Source organism: Podarcis pityusensis (genome assembly GCF_964106645.2).
Source record: "Podarcis pityusensis genome assembly, chromosome: 15".
Taxonomy (NCBI): domain Eukaryota; kingdom Metazoa; phylum Chordata; class Lepidosauria; order Squamata; family Lacertidae; genus Podarcis; species Podarcis pityusensis.
This window is the reverse complement of record NC_138040.1, coordinates 90384-112534: the sequence shown is the minus strand read 5'-3', so window position 1 is coordinate 112534 and position 22151 is coordinate 90384. Positions and strand designations below refer to the sequence as shown.

General features: G+C 50.5%; 1 protein-coding gene across 1 annotated transcript in view; it reads left to right on the top strand.

Annotated features, from left to right (window-relative positions):
* Window positions 1–498: 498 nt before the first annotated feature.
* Window positions 499–22151, top strand: part of SUPT6H (SPT6 homolog, histone chaperone and transcription elongation factor) — a 42314-nt gene continuing 20661 nt past the window's right edge. The window contains 16 exon segments of the mRNA XM_080984073.1: window positions 499–624; window positions 8652–8854; window positions 9784–9936; window positions 10254–10324; window positions 11615–11810; window positions 12210–12294; window positions 12915–13188; window positions 13476–13577; window positions 14871–14987; window positions 15212–15301; window positions 16638–16780; window positions 17523–17674; window positions 19269–19367; window positions 19987–20116; window positions 21074–21224; window positions 21787–21941. Coding sequence (XP_080840199.1) covers window positions 8749–8854; window positions 9784–9936; window positions 10254–10324; window positions 11615–11810; window positions 12210–12294; window positions 12915–13188; window positions 13476–13577; window positions 14871–14987; window positions 15212–15301; window positions 16638–16780; window positions 17523–17674; window positions 19269–19367; window positions 19987–20116; window positions 21074–21224; window positions 21787–21941 — 2024 coding nt within the window. The 5' untranslated portion in view covers window positions 499–624; window positions 8652–8748.

Below are 22151 nucleotides of genomic sequence, written 5' to 3'. Positions count from 1 at the left end.
TGACCCCCTGGACCAGAGCACGCCAGGCACTCCTGTCTTCATGGAAATTGTAGTCCCAAAATAACTGGAGGGCCAAGTTTGGCCAAGGGGAACTCAAAAGCGAGTTGCGATCAATATTTAAAGAAACACGTGTTTGTAAAACAAGAGGAAAACACAGGAAGATTTTCTAAGATGCAGCCCCAATCCCCCTTTGGAGGAAGAAAAGGCAGGGCCGAAGCATCCCGCCCACCTCAAGGAGGCCCCGGGTATAACTAGGAGCCGAAGGCCTGGCGGAAGATCAGCGGGAAGCTTTTAAAGTTGGACTTTTTTATTTTTTATTTTATTTTGCCGGAAGCCACTCAGTGGTGGGCGGGGTATAAAAAAACAATTACTGTCGTCGTGTCGTCATCCTCCTCCTCCTCCTCCTCCTCCTCCTCATCCGCATACGGGTATTTGGAAGGATGCCGGAAATGGGCCCGGAGAACCGGAAGTCCCCACCTGAGGCCGCTCTGCCCCGACGCCTCCTCTGCTCCCTCCCTCCCCGCCCCCAGTCTCGCCGCTGCGGCTGACGGAGCGAGGCCTCCATTTTGCCTGCGAGAGGCCGGCGCCGTCGCTCGGCTGGCTTGGCGGCCCCCGACCGAGGAGGTGAGGCTTCCTGGCGGGAGGGCGGCGGGGACGAGGAGGCCTGAGGCCTTGCGGTGCCCCGGAGGCCGGGCTCCTCCCCCCCCGGGGAGCCGGCGGGAGGGGGCTGTCGGGCTTCGCCTCCGAGGCCTCGCGGCGCCTTCAGGACTCCTCCGGGCCCAGGCGGGGAAGGGGGAAAGCGGGTGCGGGGGGGAGGGCGCCTGGTCTCCTGCCCTCCAATTTGGGGGGGGATTAGGCAGGGACCGAGGAAGGGGGTGGCGGGGGAAGGGAAAGGAAGGGAGGAAAAGGACCGGCGGCGGGGAGAGAGGGTCTTAATTGTTAGGGAGGCTCGTGGGGGTAATAATAATAATAATTTATTACTTATACCCCGCCCATTTGGCTGGGCTTCCCCAGCCACTTCAACAAAGTATTAAAATACCAAGGGATAATAATATTTTTTTGTTATTTATACCCCCCTCCCATCTGGCTGAGTTTCCCCAGCCACTCTGGTCGGCTTCCAATCAAGTGTTAAAAACAATACAGCATCAGACATTAAAAACTTCCCTAAACAGGGCTGCCTTCAGATGTCTTTTAAAGAGAAGATAGCTGCTTATTTCTTTCACATCTGGTGGGAGGGCATTCCGCAGGGCGGGCGCCACCACCGAGAAGACCCTCTGGCTGGTTCCCTGTAACATCACTTCTCGCAATGAGGGAACCGCCAGAAGGCCCTCCGTGCTGGATCTCAGTGTCCGGGCTGAACGATGGGGGTGGAGACGCTCCTTCAGGTATACAGGACCGAGGTTGCAGTTTCCTTGCTGCTGCTATCTGTAATCGTGATTGGAGGGGAGGGGTGGGATTCGCTTGTTACTGGTGTTCCTCCTATTAATCATGGTGATGGGGGGGCGGGTTGGACTTCCCTTTCTGCTCCCATTACTGATCATGATGGTGTTTGGGGTGTGCGCGGGGGGGGGGCTTGGACTCTGCTTAGTATTGTCAGCGTGGAGCCAATGGTGGGGGGGGGGGCGGATGGAAGTGCTGCTTGAAATATTTCTGCCCACCTCCCCAAACCTGCTGGCTGCCAGGAGTTTGAGTGCAAGAACATCTGGAGGACCACAGGTGTTTTCACCCCCTTGTTTACCGAAACCATTGTAATGAAATCTGCGTTTACGTTGTGGTTTTTAATGGCTTTTGATCTTTCCGTAAGTCACTTAGAGACATCTTTGGTGTTCTGTTGCTGATACTGGATAAATAACATTTGGTGTGGGGTTTGTTACAAGAGAAATAAACTGCTCCCTTTCCCTTATGGGGTATTCTGGAGCCGGTATACAGTCCTTGAGGGTTCCCTATCAGTAGGGGGAAATAACAGAGGCCAACCAGAGTGTATTGTATTTGAGAAGCAAAGCGGCTGGTAAGCCTGGTCTTTATTCAAGGAACTGTTGCAACAGGGTTCCCACAAGCAGGAGGGAGGAGAGCCTTGAACAATGGTGTTCAAGCCCTTATATAGACTTTTCAAATTGCCCACCCTATAGCCAAAAGACCACCACCCCAAAACATCATAAATACATCACAGAAGGAGGCGGTCTACAGCAGAAATCCTGTCTGTCAGGATACATGATAATAGTCACTGATTGCATTACCTGGGCAGTCTGGCCATTCTTTTGTTATGGTTAATACTTCTCATTCCCAAATCCAGGTCCCAGGCTCACCCTATTCATACCCAAATGCTTCCTTAAGAAACGATTTGCAAGCAAAAAATACAATAGGAAGACTTTCCCCATTTGCTTCCCTTAACTGCAGAGGAATATTTGAGGTCATACTATTTCAGACACATGATTTATATACTTATGTATGTGTTTGCCTTATAAGTTTATTACCATTTTATATTTGAGACTTTAGAATTCTTATAACAGGTTGAATATTGCTTTTTTAAAAAAGCATTTATCCCCCTTCTTGGTGGCTAAAAAAACAACCAGGCACCCAACCAAGAATCTTGTGCTATCTGAAAGGCTAGCACATTCATTGCTTATGGCCCCCCCCCTTTGTTATAGACTGCAGCATACCCTAGTCCATGAAAATATCCTGATGTAATAAGTGCACTTGTTTTTTAAGCTGACACAGATTCTTCTGCTCAGGGATCCCCCTGAAGAATCCTCCCGCATTACTGTCTCAGGCACTTGCTCCTTGTTTTCCTTGCCTTCTTCCCACCTCCCAAATTGCTCTCTGTAGCCAGGGTGGAATTCCCCCTTCTGTTCAGAAGCATCAGCCATTAAGGAAAAAGCGGCCCTTTGGTGCCTGCTCTGGGGGATGGGGAGGGCAGCAGGTAGGATCATGGTTCACCATATTTGTACTATGCCACATCTCAGCCACTGTGCTCCTCGAAGCTGCTTATATTATCATTTTTAACCCCCTGTTCCTAGGGCCAGTCCTGTTGTTTTTGGAGGAAAAGTCTAAAAGGTCAGTGCTATTGACAATGGGTGCTTTTGTGCAGGAATCCTGCTTGTGGATTTGCCATTGGGGCATCTGGTTGGCCACTTGGAGAACAGGCTGCTAGATGGGCCCTTGGCCTGATTCAGCAGGGCTCTTACAGAGGACAAGGCTATGAATGGCTACTAGCGACAGTGTTGGTACTTCTGAATTCCAGTTGCCGGAAGCCACAGGAGGGGAGAGTGCTGCCGCACTCAGGTCTTGCCTGCGGGCATCTGGCTATCCACTGTGAGAACAGGAGGCTGGACCGGCCACTGCCCTGATCCTGCCAGGCTCTTCTTATGCTCTATTCCAGGGATGGCCAAACTCAGCCCTCCAGCTGTTTGGGGACTATGATTCCCATCATCCCTGACCACTGGTCCTGTTACCTAGGGATGATGGGAGTTGTAGTCCAGAAACAGCCGGAGGGCCAAGTTTGGCCATCACTGCTCTAGTCTTATGGAGCTCCTGGTTCTGTTTCCCTCAAAGGTAGCAAACCAGTGACTCCTTAAAGCAGCCTTTAACAACCTTGTGCCCGCCTCAGCCACCATAGCCGTCTGATGGGAGCATGGTGGTCCTAGTTGTGTCAGATGGGTGTCATAACCCAAAACATCTGGGGGGCACCAGAAGAAGGCTGCGCCTTAAATCCTCCACTCTGCATCCTCATCCTTCCCTCTGAGATGCAAAAACTATCTAGGCTAACTTAAGAGGAAGGTGGTTGTTCATTTCCTCCTGTTTATGCATTATTATTATTATTAAATTACATGGATAATGCTTTGCTGGCTGTTTTATGTCCCCAAGATCTTTTGTGATGGATCTGGGAAGTTGGATGGATGTAGGAAGCTACCTTATACAGAATCAAACTGTAGGTCCACCTAGCTTGGTTTTGATTGGCAGCAATGCCTACCCATGATGTCAGGTTGAGAGTCTTTCTCAGTCCTACCTGGACTCAGGTGAAACATGTGCTTTCCCCTGGAGCTATGGCACTTCACATCCTCTGCAGCAGCCTTCCCCAGCCACCATGGTGCTCTCCAGATGTTTTTCGACTACAGCTCCTATCAACCCCAGCTAGCATGATATAATGGCCAGGGCTGATGGGAGTTGTAGTTCAGCAACATCTGGAGACCAAATGTCCCCCACGCCTGATCTGCATGAAAAGCTAAGCATTTACTGTAGCATCATGGCAGAGACTTGAGTTGTGAACTGGGAAGCACCCATTTCAAATACCTTTTTGTCCACAAATTAGCTGACTCTCTCGTTCTCTGCCTTGGCTCCCCAGCTGCAACGTGGCAGATATGGTTCTGGCATAAGGGTTGTTGCAAATATTACCGAGAAGCTGTGTGAGGTGCATTGAGTGCTCTAAAGTGTTCTCCTGTAAGTGCTGTGTGCTATTAATGCGGGAAACTGAGAAGATGGATGTTTTCTCAGTGCCAAATGCTGGAGGAGCCAAGAACAATAAGAAGAGCCTGCTGGATCAGGCCCAAAGGGGCCCGTCTAGTCCAGCATCTTGTTCTCATAGTAGCCAGACCGAGGCTTCAGTGGGAAACCACAAACAGAACCTGAGCCTTTTCCTCCCCTCCCCTCCTGTGGTTTCCAGCAACTGGTATTTAGAAGTATTACTGTTTCTGACCATGGACGCAAAGCATAGCCTTTCTCCATCCATCCCTCAGCCATTACAGCATAGGAAGCTGCCTTCTCCTGACTCAGACCATTGGTTCATTTAGCACAGGCATCCCCAACCTTCGGCCTTCCAGGTGTTTTGGACTACAATTCCCATCATCCCTGATCACTGGTCCTGTTAGCTAGGGATCATGGGAGTTGTAGGCCAAAACATCTGGAGGGCCGCAGGTTGGGGATGCCTGATTTAGCTCATTGTCTGCACTGAGTGGCAGCTACGATTGAACATTTCAGGCAGGAGGAACATTCCCAGCCCTATGTGGGAGATACCAGTTGTTGAAACTGGGACCTTCTGCTACGAAGCAGGTACTCTACCAATGAGTTATGATCCTCCCTGTTAAATGAGGGTGGCAGGGTCCCAGTTCTGTGTAGAAACCTGTGCATCAATGCACCTCTCTGCTTTGAGGAATGCCACATCAGCTAGCTAGCTTTCATTCATTGCAGGAAGTTTGTCTTGCTATTCTCCCCACAGCCCAGTTAAATCTTGAATATTTCTTTTGGATTCTCCCTTCTGTGCTCCCTGAATCAAAGTGGTGCCACTGAAGCATGTAGGTCCTTCCTTTCTGCCTTAGCGACCAAAAACTGTGAGCTTCGGGAGTCTGCAATGATTAACCCAGAGCCACATCCAATTCAAACCAATGGCCTGTGTATGAAAGGCCACAAGTAGCATGACACCCCCCCCCCCCGCTAGGGGACAGTATCCAGCAGTAAAGATATTTCCAGTAGTAGAAGGACGATGAAAACCAGAGGGCAGCACTTCTGGATTGAAAGTAGACCCAAAGGAAGTGGGCATGGTCCCTGGTGCCACCAACTCCTGGACGGTTAAGTCCAGTCAAGGGCGACTGTGGGGTGCAATGTTCATCTCACTTCAGGCTGAAGTTTTCCGGGTCATGTGGCCAGCATGACCAAGCCTCTACTAGTGCAAAGGGACACCATGATAGAAACCAGAGCGCATGGAAACGCCGTTTACCTTCCCCCCGCAGTGGTACCTATTTATCTACTTGCACTGGCATGCTTTCAAACTGCTATGTTGGCAGAAGCTGGGGCAGAATAGGTGGGTGTTTTGTGGCCAGTGCTTTCAGTCTGCCAGCCTCTGGGTGCAACCCAGCCCCCTCCTTATGCACCATGCCATTTTAAACCCCCAATCCCTCTGTGGGCCAGTGGGTCTGAGATCTCTGCTGGCAGGAGTGTAGAGCATGCTGCGATGGGGAGAGAGCCTGGAGGCTGTGGTAGTGCTGGAAAAACAGGAGGGAGCACTTGTCTGATGAAAGGCAAAGGGAGAAAAGAGAGAGGTGCTTTATAATTAGAAACCTGCCTATGAAGTAGGAACACCCTTGCAAAGTATAGTTTGGGCAATGAGGATGCAGTTTTGGAAAGGAGGATGGCTAAATATTGTGTGTGTGATCTAACAATGCGATTGGCCATGGAGGCCTTGTTCCAGTCGCAGTCATTGCATTTGAGCCAGGATTAAGAATTGCCAGGGTGGGTCTGTTTCACTCAGGGAGGAGGAAAGCCTGCATAGAGCCTGGTACCCGAGCAAGGATCGCAGGGTTGGTTGGGATCTGTCGCTTGTGTTGTGGCTGGAGCGGGGCATAAGCTGCTGCCCCCTTGCATCCAGCGTTGGTGGTTCTTACCTCTCACTTCTCATCCCCCTCTGTCAGTAAACAAAATGCTGGCAAGAGGCCGTTGATCTGTGTGTTGCCTGTAGAATGTGCAATCTGAACCCTTGGCCTGCCCCTGCCTCAAACCAACAGACAGGAGAAATCCTTCACCTGTCGGCAATTGTCCCCTCATGGGAAGGATTTGGGGAGTGTCCCTGAGGATATCCTAGTACCCACCTCTGCCGCCCAAGCTGCAACACGGAGCCCACTTTCATGTTTTCACTTCGGATTTATGCTTAATAGTGCTAACAATGCATGCTGTTAATCCTGAGAGCAACGTCTATCGTGTTACCTCATCATTGCTGCATTAGTAAATGAAAGTTACTCCTGCTGTGTGGCAGCAGAAAGGCATGAGTGTGGTTTTGGCCAGAAATGCGTATCTTATTTTAAAAAATGACTCATGCCTTTCTCCTGCCATACTCCTGCAGCACTCGTGGAATCTGATAAAACGAACAACTCATCAGAAGAGTGTCCTAGCCCAGGCCCACGAGGAGTGCTCCTTTGGTCCAGTCAGCCCAAGATGGAATCCAACATGGTGGCAACAGCTGTGTTGTGACCCACCTGGCGCGGCCTCACAACTCAGGGGGTGAAGGCCTACATCCCAGCAGATCACAGCTGCAACTAAATGTGGGTTTAGAATAGCTGGATATTTGACTGTGGCCTGAAGAAACCTCTGTGTTTGCATGTCAGAGTCAGTGGGTCCAAAGCTTTGGGTCCAAAGCATGGGTGGTGTGGGGAACCTGCGGAGGTCCTCCAGGTCAGGGATTGGGGCTTCAGGGCCCCACGTGGCTCTGGTCCTCTGCTCTTGCCACCATTTTGCCTGCCAGCAGTCTCTATCTACCATTGACCGCTCCAGTCTTTGTCAAAGAGACCCCTTCAAAGATTCTTGGAATCTTGACTACGGCTTGTTGGAAGTTAAATGAGAGTATCTGCTATAGAGTGGTACCTCGGGTTACATACGCTTCAGGTTACATATGCTTCAGGTTACAGACTCTGCTAACCCAGAAATAGTACCTCGGGTTTAGAACTTTGCTTCAGGATGAGAACAGAAATCGTGCTCCGGTGGCGCGACAGCAGCGGGAGGCCCCATTAGCTAAAATGGTGCTTTTGGTTAAGAACAGTTTCAGGTTAAGTACAGACCTCCGGAAAGAATTAAGTACTTAACCTGAGGTACCACTGTATATTTTGGAAGGTGGTTTGTCTGTCTGTTCTCTATAGGTTCCACCCCCTATCTGGATATCATTGGCACAAGGGTTTCTAAGGTGGGGGCAGGGGGCCGTTGTCAAATTTGGGCCACTGGCTGCCATTTTGAATCAAGATAGCACACCAGAACATTACCAGGAAGAACCTGGCAGTGTGAGAAGGATAACGGTGTACATGTCAAGCACGGCTGCTAAGAACAGCCAGCACTGCCCCAACATTAGATTTGTGCACAGTGGTAGAACTTGCAGCAGTCGAAAACAGTAAATCTGAGTGATTAAGAGGCTTAACTATTCCCTCTTCCAAAGTCCTGTCCGTATCAGAGATCATAACTATTTTATCAAGCTTTAGAAATTTTGTAAGAATGTTTGAGGAAGGGACATAGCTCAGTAGTGGAGCACATGTTTTACATGTGCAAATGGTCCTAGGTCACATTTCCAGGGTGGATATACAAAGGCTCCCTGGAAAACTGCTGCCATTGTATATAGTAGTGAGCAAAAGGCATCAGTGGCCTGACTGTGATGGAAGGTAGTTTTCTAAGTTCTTAAGAAGTACGCAGATCCAGAGTGCAGGGGGGCCAGACCAGAGGAACAGACTCTTGCACTGGGGTTTTGTTTCAGGGGTTCTGTTGGGAGAGGGGTTGCTGCTGATATTAATTTTTCCTATCTTTTTAGAGTTATGTGGAAAATGTTCAATTTGGTTGTTTACATTTTGATGAGTTTTATTTATTGTTTATGACTACTTTTGTTATGTTTGTAATTATGCACATTTTTTCATGTTGTAAGCCACCTTGAGCATGGTTTTAACTATGGAAAGGTGGTATACAAATAAAATAATTAATTACTTTGCTTGATCTTTGACATGGTGGGTCCAAATTCACAAATTATCCAGTCGGGTATTCCTTTCTCCTAAAAATTTCTGGGCCGCACCGGGCCTTTGCAGTGAGATCTGCTTCCCTTCAGCAGCTAGACCTGCCCTGCCTTGCCCTTGTGCCTTCTTTGTGTGTGCCGACCTTATCCTTAGTCTCCTTCCCTCCTTGTTTCCTCACAGGTGCTGTAACCCAGCAAGGGAGGGCCACTTCCTTTGCTGACTTCGGCCCCTTCCTCCTCCTCCTCTCCCCCCCTCAGCCCCATCTATAACCGCAACCATGTCAGACTTTGTGGAGAGCGAGGCTGAGGAGTCCGAGGAGGAGTACGACGAAGATGGGGAAGTCGTCACCAGGCCACCCAAGAAGTTCGTCGAGGATGAAGACGGTGAGCTCGCTTCGCTTTCCCCCTCGGGTTTCTGAGTTGTGCCAACAGCCTGTCCATTTGAGTCTCTGCCAGAAAGCTTCCAAACAGCAGAGGGAGCGTCTGTGCTGGTCCATGGCAGCAAAAACAACCAAGCTCCTGTGACTCGTTTCGGCTGGCGGTTTTTAGCCGACAAAGGCTTCTGACTTGGTTGGGTGCATTGCCCGGAAGCTGTGCCCTGGCAGGCCAGCTGCATTCAGGGTTTGTTCACTTGGGAACAGGCTGCATCTACACGCCTTAAGTGGCTGGAGGAATGTAATTGCATTTGGGGGCAAGAGGAATGAACGGATTGAGAAACGCATCCACCGGGCGCCCCAACATAAAAATTGGACTTTGGAAAGGGAAAGGTTGTGTGTGAGCTTCAGGCCTTCATGGAAGTTTGGTGCTGGCAAACAAACCCCCAGTTAAATGAGAGCATAAGAGCCTAAACCTAGCTCTGCTGGATCAAGCCAGTAGCCCATCTAGTCCGGCATCCTGTTCTCGCAGTGGCCGACCGGATGCCCCAAAGGGAAGCTTGTGAGTGGGATGTAAGTGCAAAAGCGCTCTCCTTTCCAGTGGTATTTGGAACCATAGCTGCCTCCAGCTGTGGAGGCAGAGCATGGCAATCGTGGCTTGCATCCATTATTGATAGCCTTCTCCGTGAATTCGTCAAATCCCCTTTTATATTTTGTGTTTCTGTATTTTTATGTTGCGAACCACCCTGCGAAGTCCAGCATACAGATTCAATAAGTAAATGGATAGATTTTAAAGCCATCTAGGTTGGTGGCCATCGCTGCCTCCTGTTGCAGGGAGTTCCATAGTTCAGCTAATCCTCTGCCTCTGGGAATTTGCTTTTTCTGCACCCGATGCCTGACTCCTGTATATTTATTGTATTGACTTTCTCCTTCTATCAGAGGAGGAGGAGGAAAACCTTGATGACCAGGACGAGCAGGGGAACTTGAAAGGCTTCATCAATGATGATGACGATGAGGAAGAGGAGGAGGAGGAAGAAGCCAGTGATTCCGGAGACTCTGAGGACGATGTTGGTCGTAAAAAGAGGAAGCGCAGTAAGTTTGGGGGGTGGTCAGCAACAAGCAGGTCCCTGTCGGTCTTCATTCTCTGTGCCAGTCCTCTTCAACCTGGGCCTCTCTGGATGTTGGGAACTACAACTCCCATCAGCCCCAACTAGGAGTTGTGGTCCACACCATCTGAAGGGCTACCCTGCGTCATTTGTCCTCATTGACTTCCACCTGCCCATAGCCCCACCTTCTGCCTGACCTGGGTGACACACCTTTTTCCCCCTGCCCTCCTCCTTCCCACCAATCTTTTCCAGCTTCCTTTTCTACTTGTTTGGGGTCCTGACTTTCCATCTCTCCCTCTCTAGATTTTGATGACCGTCTTGAGGACGACGACTTTGACCTCATTGAAGAAAACTTGGGTGTCAAAGTTAAACGGGTGAGTAGCACGTCGCACTCTGGCAATCTTTTGAGTGAGCAAGGTGCTCTTATCTTAGCTATCCTAATCTACTACTATTTCAATTTGCTGGATCTTTTTCTTTAAAAGGAAGGGCTTCCTCAGTCACCTCTCCTTCAGGCAAAGTCTCATGCCACCATGCAGTCTGAGAAGGCTGTGCTGGAGAGACTTAAATCAGCCTTACTTCCCTCTCTGCCCCCCTATGTTGTTGACTGGGACAGATGGGAGTTTTTGTCCAAAATATCTGAAGGGTACCTGGTTGGGGAAGCCTGACCTCAAAGTAGATTGGGTCCCACTGCAGCCTGGCTCTTACCCCTATCACATGTCTTTTGTTTGGCTGAGGTGTGGTTGTTAACAACAACAACAACAACAACAACAACTATTTATACCTTGCCCATCTGGCTGGGTTTTCCCAGACACTCTGGGTGGCTTTCAATAGAATAATAATAATAATAATAATAATAATAAAGTGAGAAAATGTCAAACATTAAAAACTTCCCAATACAGGGCTGCCTTCAGATGTCTTCTAAAAATCAGATAGTTGTTTATTTCCTTTATCTGATGGGAGGGCCTTCCACAGGGTGGGCGCCACCACTGAGAAGGCCCTCTGCCTGGTTCCCTGTAACCTCACTTCTCACAGGGAGGGAGGGAGGGAACTGCCAGAAGGCCCTCGGCGCTGGACCTCAGTGTCCGGGGAAACGATTGGGGTGGAGACGCTCCTATACTGGGTATACTGGGTATACTGGGCTGAGGCCATGTGGGGCTGTAAAGGTCAGCACCAACACTTTGAATTGTGCTCGGAAACTTACTGGGAGCCAATGTAGGTCTTTCAGGACCAGTGCTATATGGTCTTGGTGGCCGCTCCCAGTCACCAGTGTAGCTGCCGCATTTTGGATTAACTGTAGTTTCCAGCTCACCTTCAAAAGTAGCCCCACGTAGAGCTCATGGCAGTAGTCCAAGTGGGAGATAACCATAGCATGCACCACTCTGGTGAGACAGTCTGCAGGTAGGGTCTCAACCTGCGTACGAGATGGAGCTGGTAGACAGCTGCCCTGGACAGCAGTGACCCTGCCTTCTGCTACATCTTGAATGATCTCCAGGCAGGGTGGAGGCCTCTGTTTACAGGCAACAGAGTTAGGAAAGACGGTGTCCCTGGGAGGTTGTGTTGGGTGTGGAGATGAGGGGCTGCCTGTTGAGTTCCTGGAAGGTGTTGGGAGTCCCTATCTCAAGGGGCCTGCAGACTGATCAAACAGAATACATTTCCCTTGGCAGCAAAAATTCAGGCGGGTGAGGAAGATGTCAGATGATGAGGATGACGAAGAAGAGGATTATGGGAAGGAGGAGCACGAGAAGGAAGCCATTGCTGAAGAGATCTTCCAGGATGGGGAGGGCGAGGACGGGGGAGAGGGCGGCGAAGGCCCTGTTGCCGCAGCCGAGGAAGAAGAGGAAGAGGAGGAAGATGAATCTGGTAGGTATTGATGCTCACTCCTCTGGGATACTGGATGAAATGATAGGAAGGGCTGTGAGTTGAAGGAAGGTGTTCAAAGGAGCCAGTGGCAGCTAGTGGCCTTTGGAAAGATTCAGAAGCAAGCCTTGGGGAGCTCTTATCTAACACGGGAGCAACATATTTCTTATTTCATTAGATTATTTTGCTCAGGCTGGAGCCCCCATGGCAAAGTAGTGGTATATTCCAGACTGGTGTGAGGGGGAGACCTCCCTCCCTGCCTCCCAGCTGAATGGGGGGCCCCTGGCAGAGATGCACCATCAACTGGGCATAGATCAATAATTGGTCGAGACAAAGGTGGGGTGAGGGAAGGGCCCAGTTCCAGCCACCCATGTGAGCGGCGACCATTGGTGTTTCTTCCAGACATCGATGACTTCATTGTGGATGACGATGGGCAGCCTCTGAAGAAGCCCAAGTGGAGGAAGAAGCTCCCCGGATACACAGACGCGTAAGTCGGTCGAAGGCCACTGCCCTTTCAAGTTCCGACTGCGGGGAGGGAACCACCGCCAAAGGGAAATGTTGGGCGTGAGTGGTAGCATGACAGCCATCTGCAACCCCCAAAGGGCTGTTGCTGGAAGATGGAGCAAGCCCGTTTTCTGCTGCTCCAGAGGGAAGGACCCAAGCCAAGGGTTCAAAGTGCAAGAAAGGAGATACCAGCTAAACTGTAGGGAAAGAGATTCCTGAGAGTAAGAATCATTTGACAGTGGAACGAAGTGCCACAGAGGATGGTGGCTTCTCCTTCCTTCCTTTAAGCAGAGGTCGGATGGCCATCTGCCAGAGGTGCTTTAGCTGTGATTCCTGCATTGCAGGGGGTTGGAATAGATGACCCTTGGGGGTCCCTTCCACCTCTACAATTCTGCGAAATGCTTTTCCTTGCAGTCGCCCCTGGAGCTGCCCAGCTCCCTTTCAATGTGGAAATGGGCCTGCTTTGGCTTTAGGTGTTCAGAGGCCCCCTGTTCTCATAAGGCTCTTTGTGGGCAAGTCAGCTGCTGCCCTCTCTCCTTCCCCCACCCCTGAGACATTGATGGTCTTCAGTTGTCAAATACCAGTGTTCCTGTCCTCTCCCAGTGCTTTGCAAGAGGCTCAGGAGATATTCGGAGTGGACTTTGACTATGACGAGTTCGAGAAATACAACGAGTACGACGAGGAGATGGAAGACGAGTATGACTACGAGCCTGAAGAGACGGAAGGGGAGATCCGCGTCCGGCCCAAGAAGACGGCCAAGAAGCGCGTCAGCCGCCGCAGCATTTTCGAGATGTATGAGCCCAGTGAACTGGAGAGCAGCCACCTGACTGACCAGGACAACGAGATCCGGGTGACTGACATGCCCGAGAGGTTCCAGGTGAGGAGACCTGCCTGTCCGGTCCTTGCTTCTCCCTTTTCACTACCTGCTGCATTTACAGCAAGGGTGGGGGGGACACCTGTGGCTGCCCCCAGATGTTGCTGGAGTCCAGCGCCCATCACCCTCATCCCTGACCACTGGCCCTGCTAGATTCCTGGGGATCTGGAGTCCAGCAACATCTGGGGGCAGGGATGTTCCCTAGCCTTAGGTCACAAAACGCAGCCTTGACCCGCTTAGGCCTCTTGCAGCAAACTTCACCCCTTTGCACTCTGTTTTCCTCCTCCCAGCTGCGCTCCATCCCTGTGAAGAATGCCGAAGATGACGAGCTGGAAGAGGAAGCCGACTGGATCTACCGGAATGCTTTTGCCATGCCCACCATCTCCCTGCAGGTGAGGATCTGCTTGGAGTGACAGCTGTTCTTGGAAGGCTGTAGGACATGTCTCTATGTTGTTGTTTGTTTTATTATTACTCCTCCACTCTTAAGGTCCCAAGGCAAGTTGCAGCCTATAAAGCAATATTGAAAACAATGCAAAGCAACTTAACAGCCATAAAATTGAGATGGGTTTTGTCAAAAGACGTGCATCTTCAGCATCCTTTGGAAGTTGTATAATGTAGGTGCCAGAGACACATCTCTGGGGAGGGAGTTCTACAACTGAGGGGCCACCACAGAGAAGACCCTCTTTTGGACTGCCACCCCCTAAACCTCTGAGGGCAGAGGGCAGAGTACCAAAAGGGCCCCCTCTGCTGATCTCAGCACCCAAGGGGACTGTAGGGAAGCAGGTGGTCTTTCAGGTATTTGGTGCCTGGGTCGTTTAGAGCTTTAAATGCTAACATGCGCACCTTCAATTGGGTCTCGAAGTGAGCTAGCAATCATTGCAGCTGTTTCGAAAATAGTTTGTATGAGAATTAAATGCAACCCCAGGTGGTAGGTAATCTTGCTGCTGCATTTTGGACTAACTCTAAGCATGCAGAGCCTGCAGAATTGAAGAGAATTAATTGCACTGCTCCCCCCCCCCCTTTCCAGAGTTCTCCTTCACAGCCTTCTCTTCGGAGTTGTGTTTTTTGCCAGCTGGGTGTCAACAGGGTTGAGGTTCGACTGTCTCTGGCGCACAGGTGTGGTAGTCTGTGAGGTGGGGGCTTTGGGCAGGGGCACTGTTAAGGACAGTGGAACAGGAGGAGATATTTGACATTAAAAATATAATTAGAGTAAACAGTTGGCTTAAAACAGCTATCTTAAAACACACGTCAAATTTAGAATCGTAGAACTGCGGAGTTGGAAGGGACAGAGTTGTATGTGGCCCATATGGGGATTGAACCCATGACATTGGCGTTGTCAGCAGCACGCTGTAACCAACTGAGCTAACTCTCAGCCTACTTGTCTCACTAGGTTTTCCCGTACAAAAAAAAAAAAGTCTTTCAGCTAATTCTGATTAAAATTTAAAATATGATTAAAATCAGCAGCTGAAAATGCATGTCAAACCCAGATGTCTTGCTAGGCTTTCCAGAACAAAAAACATTGTTAGCAGGTGCTTGAAATGAGTACGGTGACAGTGTCTGCCTGATGTCAATAGGCAGGGAGTTCCAAAGGGGTGGGTGTTGCCATGCTCATAGATAGTATTTGTTCTATGGTTGTAAGAAACGTCAGTGTCAGCCGATCCCCCTGCCTTCTCCTTGCCCCCCAGGAGAGTGCCGACTACCTGGACCGCGGCCAGGCCAGCAGCAGCTTCAGCCGCAAGGGCCCCAGCACCATCCAGAAGATCAAAGAAGCCCTGAACTTCATGAGGAACCAACACTTTGAGGTGAGCTGGGATGGGGCGGCTGAGCTGCTTCCTTGAGGGTAGATGGATTTATTTGATTGGTGGAAGCTGGAGTCCAAAAGCACAGCCACGCTGACAGGGGCCCATGGCAGCTGGAATCCCGAATCCCTGGCAGGTGGCCGAAGCCTGCCATGAACAGGAGGGCTCCTGTCCGTGAGCCCAACCTCCTTGGGTTTAATGGGGTTTCCCCACTTTTCCCCCCTTAGGTTCCGTTCATCGCCTTCTACAGGAAGGAGTACGTAGAGCCAGAACTGCACATCAATGATCTGTGGCGAGTCTGGCAGTGGGACGAGAAGGTGAGGCTCCCAGCCCAGCCGCCTCACCTGAGACGGTGATTCTGCTCTAAGATAGTTGCTGCTATCACTGAAATGGGAAAGGTGGTGCGGACGTAATGCACTCCTCTTTTTAAAAACAGTAATAGGGAAGTGCAGGGACACGGGTGGTGCTGCAGGTTAAACCACAGAGCCTAGGACTTGCTGATCAGAAGGTCAGCGGTTCGAATCCCCGTGACAGGGTGAGCTCCTCTTGCTCGGTCCCTGCTCCTGCCAACCTAGAAGTTCGAAAGCACGTCAAAGTGCAAGTAGATAAATAGGTACCGCTCCGGCAGGAAGGTAAACGGCGTTTCCATGCGCTGCTCTGGTTTGCCAGAAGCGGCTTAGTCCTGCTGGCCACATGACCTGGAAGCTGTACGCCGGCTCCCTCGGCCAATAAAGCGAGATGAGCGCTGCAACCCCAGAGTCAGCCACGACTGGACCTAATGGTCAGGGGTCCCTTTACCTTTTTAACAGGGAAGTGCACTTGTCTGTTCTTGCTCCGTAGCCACTCGTTGGTGGGAACTTTACCTGAGAAGATCTTCCTTGGCCACCATAGAAAGGGCCGTCATTTCTTTTAACAAATAACAGTATATATCTTCCTGCGATTTCACTGAGCAAAATCTCTGTGTGAGGGGGAAATGGGCCCTGTTCTCCTGTCCAAAAAGGTCTGCGCCTCCTAGCTCTCTCCCTCTGCAAACTTGAATGACCACGACCAGATTATTTGTGTCGTGGGGTGTTGGTGTTCATAAGGACACATGAAGATGGATCAGGCCAAAGGGGGCCCCTCTAGTCCAGCACCCTGTTCTCACAGGGGCCATTCAGATACCCGTGGGAAAACTGCAAGCAGGATGTGAACACAAGAGCCCTCTGCCCTCCTGTGGTTTCGAGCGACTGCTGTTCAGAAGCATGGCCGCCTCCCACTGTGCAGGCAGAGCAGAGCCACCGAGGGCCCCTCTCATACATGACTCCCTCTATGGAGCCAGCTAGCTAAGCCCTGTGACTTCAGTTCCAGCATGACCCTGGCCAGGAGTCTCTCAGTCCTTTCCCTCTCTCAGTTCACCGACCTTTGCAAGAAGTGGGGACCCAAGCCCCCCCTCCACTGTTGGAAGGAAGCCCCCACCCCTGCATCTTCCATGTTCAGACGCACCACCATATTCTTGTGCTCGCCGGCCAAAGGGACCTCTCTGGCTCTGCTCTGACTCTTGCTGCTTTCCTTACTCAAGGAAGTTCAGTTGGAAGCGAGAAGTCGGTGGGGTGGTTCTGGGAAGGCAGTCAGGTGACTCAAAGCAAACTTCCCTCTCTCTCTCCCTTGCCCCAGTGGACCCAGCTGAAGATCCGTAAGCAGAACCTGACCAGGCTCTTTGAGAAGATGCAAGCCTACCAGTACGAGCAGATCTCTGCGGATCCAGACAAGCCTCTGGCAGACGGCATCAGAGCCCTGGACACCACTGACATGGAGAGGTACCGTCTCTTCTCAGAGCTCTTAGGCCAAAACTTCAAGGCAAGCCGGTGCCTTGTCTCGCTGGGAATACATGGTTCCCCCCGGTCAGCCTGTCTGTCTCTTCCCGAGAACCTCGGGGAAAACTTTCTGTGTCTTCTTTTCTTGACTAGGGCTGCCCTTTTGCCATTTCTTGTCATTGTCGTGATTTTGAACAAAAGGGACAAGTATTTTAAGGAGAGTCTCCTTACATACAGTCGTACCTTGGTTGTCAAATGGAAACCATTCTAGAACTCCATTCAAATTCCGAAAACATTCGACAACCAGGGCGCGGCTTCTGATTGGCTGCAGGAGCTTCCTGCACATAATCGAAAGTCAAGTTGTACATTTGGCTTCCAAAGAACGTTTGCAAAGCAGAACACTGACTTCCGGGTTTGCGGCGTTCAGGAGTCAAAACGTTTAACTCCCAAGGCATTCGGGATCCAAACTGTACTTAAGAACTGAAGAAGAGTCTGGTCTAGCCGTGTCCAAAGTCTGTTTTGGGGGCCTAATCCAGCCCGCAGGTTGGTTTAATGCGGCCCCTGTGGCAGTTTATTTTCTGGGGTGAAATCCTAAGAAAACCTCAACAACTTCAATCCTAAAAAAAGCTCAGCAGCTTCAATCCTAAAAAAAGTTAGTAAAGTAAAGAAATGAAATCTGTTTCTTGTGGCTCCCGCCAAATATATATATTTTTTAAAATGCCTTCTCGTGCTTCTGTTTTGGCAGGCTGAAGGACGTGCAGTCCATGGATGAGCTGCGGGATGTGTACAACCACTTCCTGCTCTACTATGGCCGAGATATCCCCAAGATGCAGAACGCGGCCAAGGCAAGCCGCAAGAAGCACAAGAGGGTCCGGGAGGACGGTGAGGAGGAGGAAGGTATGTGGGTTGCAGGAAGGGGCTGCCTGGTTTCTAAGGTGATCGTCTCCATACTCCCACCCCACCATCTCCCCCCTCTGGTGCCTTCGCTACAGGGCTGTCTCTCTCCCCCACCCTCTGAGCCTGGCTTTCTGCACAAAGTGGTGGGGCCTGGCTCCATACCCTCCCTGTGCCAATTGCTGTGGGTCGCAAAAGCCCTGAAACTGGGCTGCTGCCCACAGAGGCTGGCACTCTTAGTTCTGGTTGCTTGTTTATTTATTTAGAAAATCTAGATATACCACTCAACACATTTGGCAAAAAAAACCCCCAAAGCCCTAAGTGGTGGTAATAATAATAATAATAATAATAATAATAATAATAATAATTACTATTATTATTATTATTATTATTATTATTATTATTATTATTATTTTATTATTATTATTTATACCCCGCCCATCTGGCTAGGCTTCCCCAGCCACTCTGGGCGGCTTCCAAAAAAATATTAAAATACCGTAATACATCAAACATTAAAAGCTTCCCTAAGCAGGGCTGCCTTCAGATGTCTTCTAAAAGTCTGGTAGTTGTTGTTCTCTTTGACATCTGGTGGGAGGGAGTTCCACAGGGCGGGTGCCACTACAGAGAAGGCCCTCTGCCTGGTTCCCTGTAACTTGGCTTCTCGCAGTGAGGGAACCGCCAGAAGGCCCTCGGCATTGGACCTCAGTATCCGGGCTGAATGATGGGGGTGGAGACGCTCCTTCAGATATACTGGACTGAGACCGTTTAGGTGAAATCATCAAGTCAGAAACAATGTATTACAAATGAAGATCCTTTTGTAATTAATAATACAAATTATTACTTTGCTCAAGGGCAAAAAAGACTTGTGCAGGTTAGAAGGGTAAAAGCCACTTAAATGTGCATTAAAATGTAAGCATCTGTAATTCAAATATGGACTGAAACAAACAGCAGCAGGATAATGTCCTTCTGGGCACTAGGGAGTGCCCAGTCTGGGTGAGCTTCCTCCGCATCCCCTCCGTTCTTCTTCCCTTCCTTTCGCATCAGAGGTCTCTGCAACTCTGTGTTAGTTCAGCCTCCCCCCTCAGGGTTTCCTCTGGGCATTGTTGCCCTGTGAGGCAACTTCGCAGCCACGCTGCCTGTCGGACTGAGGGGTGTTGTAATCCCAGGCTATCAGGAGGAGCACCAAGCTAGGAGTGGCTGCGCTAGAGAGACAAGATGCTCATGGTGAATCTCCCCCCTTGCTGGATGGGAGAAGGAGGCGGCCTCTCTCACTTTGTCAGGGGGGCTCCCCTTTCCTTTCCTTGAGATTTCTTGTTTGTTTATTTATTGGATTTATATTCCACTTTTCCTTCAAGGTACATGGTTCTTCTCCCCATTTAGTGCCCACAACAACCTTGTGGGGTAGGTTAGGCTTCCAAGATCACCCATGGCTGACTTGGGGAATTTGAACCCTGGCCTCTCCTGGGTTCTAGTCCAGCACTCTTAACCACTGTGCCACAGTGCCTCTCTGCTGATGTTCCCAGTGTGTCTGGCCTCTCCTGGTCGTCCCTGGTGGTTGGGCATTTTCCCAAGGGCCTCTCTCTCTTTCCTTCTCCAGGCGAAGGGGAGGACGTGGAGGACGAAGAGCAGAAGGGGCCGGAGCTCAAGCAGGCGTCTCGACGGGACATGTATACCATCTGCCAAGCGGCTGGCCTAGGTAGGTACCAGCTCCTGTGCTCCCTTGGCCTTTGCAGTGAGTCAGTACTCTGCCTCCGCAGTTGGAGGCAGCCCTACTTCTGAATCCCTGTTGCTGGAAACCTCAGAAGGGGAGAGGGCTGCTCTTGTGTTCGAATCCTGCTTGGGGACTTCTGGTCGGCCCCTATGAGAACAGGAGGCTGGGCTAGGTGGTGGTGAAAAATAACAACAACAACAATTTTTAAAAAATATTATTTATACCCCACCCATCTGGCTGGGTTTCCCCAGCTACTCTGGGCGGCTTCCAACAAAAGATTACAAATACAATAAAATACAATAAAACACCAGTCATTAAAAACTTCCGTAAACAGGGCTGCCTTCAGATGTCTTCTAAACATCAGATAGTTGTTTATTTCTTTGAAATCTGATGGCAGGGCGTTCCACAGGGCGGGTGCCACTACCAAGAAGGCCCTCTGCCTGGTTCCCTGTAACTTGGCTTCTCGCGGCGAGGGAACCACCAGAAGGCCCTCGGCGCTTGACCTCAGTGTCCAGGTTAAATGCTGGGGATGGATGACTGACGGTAAACCCCAGCAGGGCTATCCTTATATTCTCATGACTGACGGTTGCTGTTGTCCACCTAGATGGCCTAGCCAAGAAGTTTGGACTGACCCCTGAGCAGTTTGGGGAGAACTTGCGTGACAGTTATCAGCGCCACGAGACAGAGCAGTTCCCAGCTGAGCCCTTGGAGCTGGCCAAGGATTACGTCTGCAGGTAGGAGCCCTGGCTCAGGTGTAGCCCCCTCCTGGCTGGGGAGCAGGGGCCCTTTGACCTGCCTCAGTTTCCTCCTTTGGAAAGGAACTCAAAATGTCTGGGCGTTGGGCATGTTCGTTACTTGTTTTCCAGGCTCTTAAACTCTTCTCAGCTGATTCAGTTGTGACTTGTGTGTCCGGGTTGTGCTTTTTGGTTGACAAACATCGCTCTTGACAAAGTTTGCGCCTACAGGCATCTGCTTTGTGGGTCTCTTTCGCATTGGCGTTTAATTTATTTAAATATGTATTTATTCATTCATTAAAATGTAGACAACACTTGATTGTAAAAAAACACACACGCAAAGCAGACAGACTTCAAAGCAGTGTACAGAGAAAAAGATAAAGCCTTAAAATTATTGATAATAAGAATTAACAGCAATAATGTTAAGGCTTTTGGAAAATTAAAATAGCAATAGTCTAAAAGCAGATTAAAACTCGCAGCAACTTACCTAAACCTCTGGGTAGGCTTGCCTAAACCAGAATGTTTTCAGTAGATGCCAAAAAGTGTACAGCAGAGGCACCTGCCTGTTTGCAATAGGCAGGGAGTTCCAACATGCTGCCACACTAAAATATTCTTACAAATGCGAAACCTGTAACAGTGCCAGTTCCATCAGTTGAAGTGGTCGGGTGGGCATAAACCACACTTTGGTTATAAGCCCAGAACACATTGCAATTAGTTTTAGAATATCAGACACATCAGGACAGAAGCTGGTTGGCAAAGCCTCTCGGGTTTGACCGGGCTGCCTGAATAAGGCACGTTTTTAGAAGGCTTCCTGTGGGTGGGCTGTGATGAAGGCGGAGATGGGAGGAAATGGGTGGGTGGGAGTTGTGAATAACAGCTGGAGGCTGGAAGTGAGGAGAGGGGTATCCTGCACCCCACCCTGACCCAGCCGTGCCCTTCCCTTGGTGCTCCCCACAGCCAGTTCCCCACCCCGGAGGCCGTGCTGGAAGGGGCCTGCTACATGGTGGCCTTGCAGATTGCCCGCGAGCCCTTGGTCCGGCAGGTCCTGCGCCAGACCTTCCAGGAAAGGGCAAAGATCAACGTCGCTCCTACCAAGAAAGGGAAGAAGGTAAAGCGCACCTGCCTGGGTGGATCTCCCTGGCGAACGGGGGGAATCTGGTGCCAAGGCTCTCTCTGCCGTAGTGGTGGTGGAGCTGTTTGGCGAGCCGGGTTCAAATCCCTCTTTGCGTGGCTGTCCCCAAGGCCCAGCCAGTAACTCGGCAAACCCGTTTGCGGCACGCTTGAGAATTCACAGTTCAGCAAGCAAAGGCTTACATTTAAAAACTGAGCAAGCAGAAGCTGTGAAAGAAAATGTGGAAGAGGAAGTGGAAGACCATGGCAATCTCTCTCTCTGTCTCTCAACCTGGTCCTACTTCACAGGGTTGCTGTGAGGGTGGCGGGAGCAAGAACCTTGAGTTTCCTTGGGTTGGAGGGAAGGCATTAAAACGTGCACAATTGGCAGGGGGAAAGAGAGGCCAGCCCTGGTGGTCGAGGGGAATAGCTGAATTCGAAAAACATTGGCATGGAATTGGGGGCTGCGAGGGTGTCCTGGGAGGGCCTGCTTGGAGTGTTCCTCTCTTCCCCTCCTGAGTCGCTGCCTTCTCTCTCCCCTCCCCTTCTCAAAACGGCAGGATGTGGACGAGGCCCATTATGCCTACTCCTTCAAGTACCTGAAGAACAAGCCTGTGAAGGAACTGCGGGACGATCAGTTTCTGAAGATCTGCCTGGCCAAGGACGAGGGGCTCCTGACCATTGACATCTGCATCGACATGAAGGGCGTTGAGGGGTGAGTCTGCGCCTGAAGACAACCCCCCTTTTCCCCGCTGAGTGAATCTCAATGTCTTTAGGTGGGTAGAAAGTTGCTCCGTGGCAGATCATCTGCTTTGCTTGCATGCAGAAGGTCCCAGGTCCAGTCCTGGCGTCTGTCTCCAAGTAGGGCTGCAAAGGACCTGAGTCCAGCTGCAGCCGCTGTCCCTGTAGCATTCCCCAAACCAGG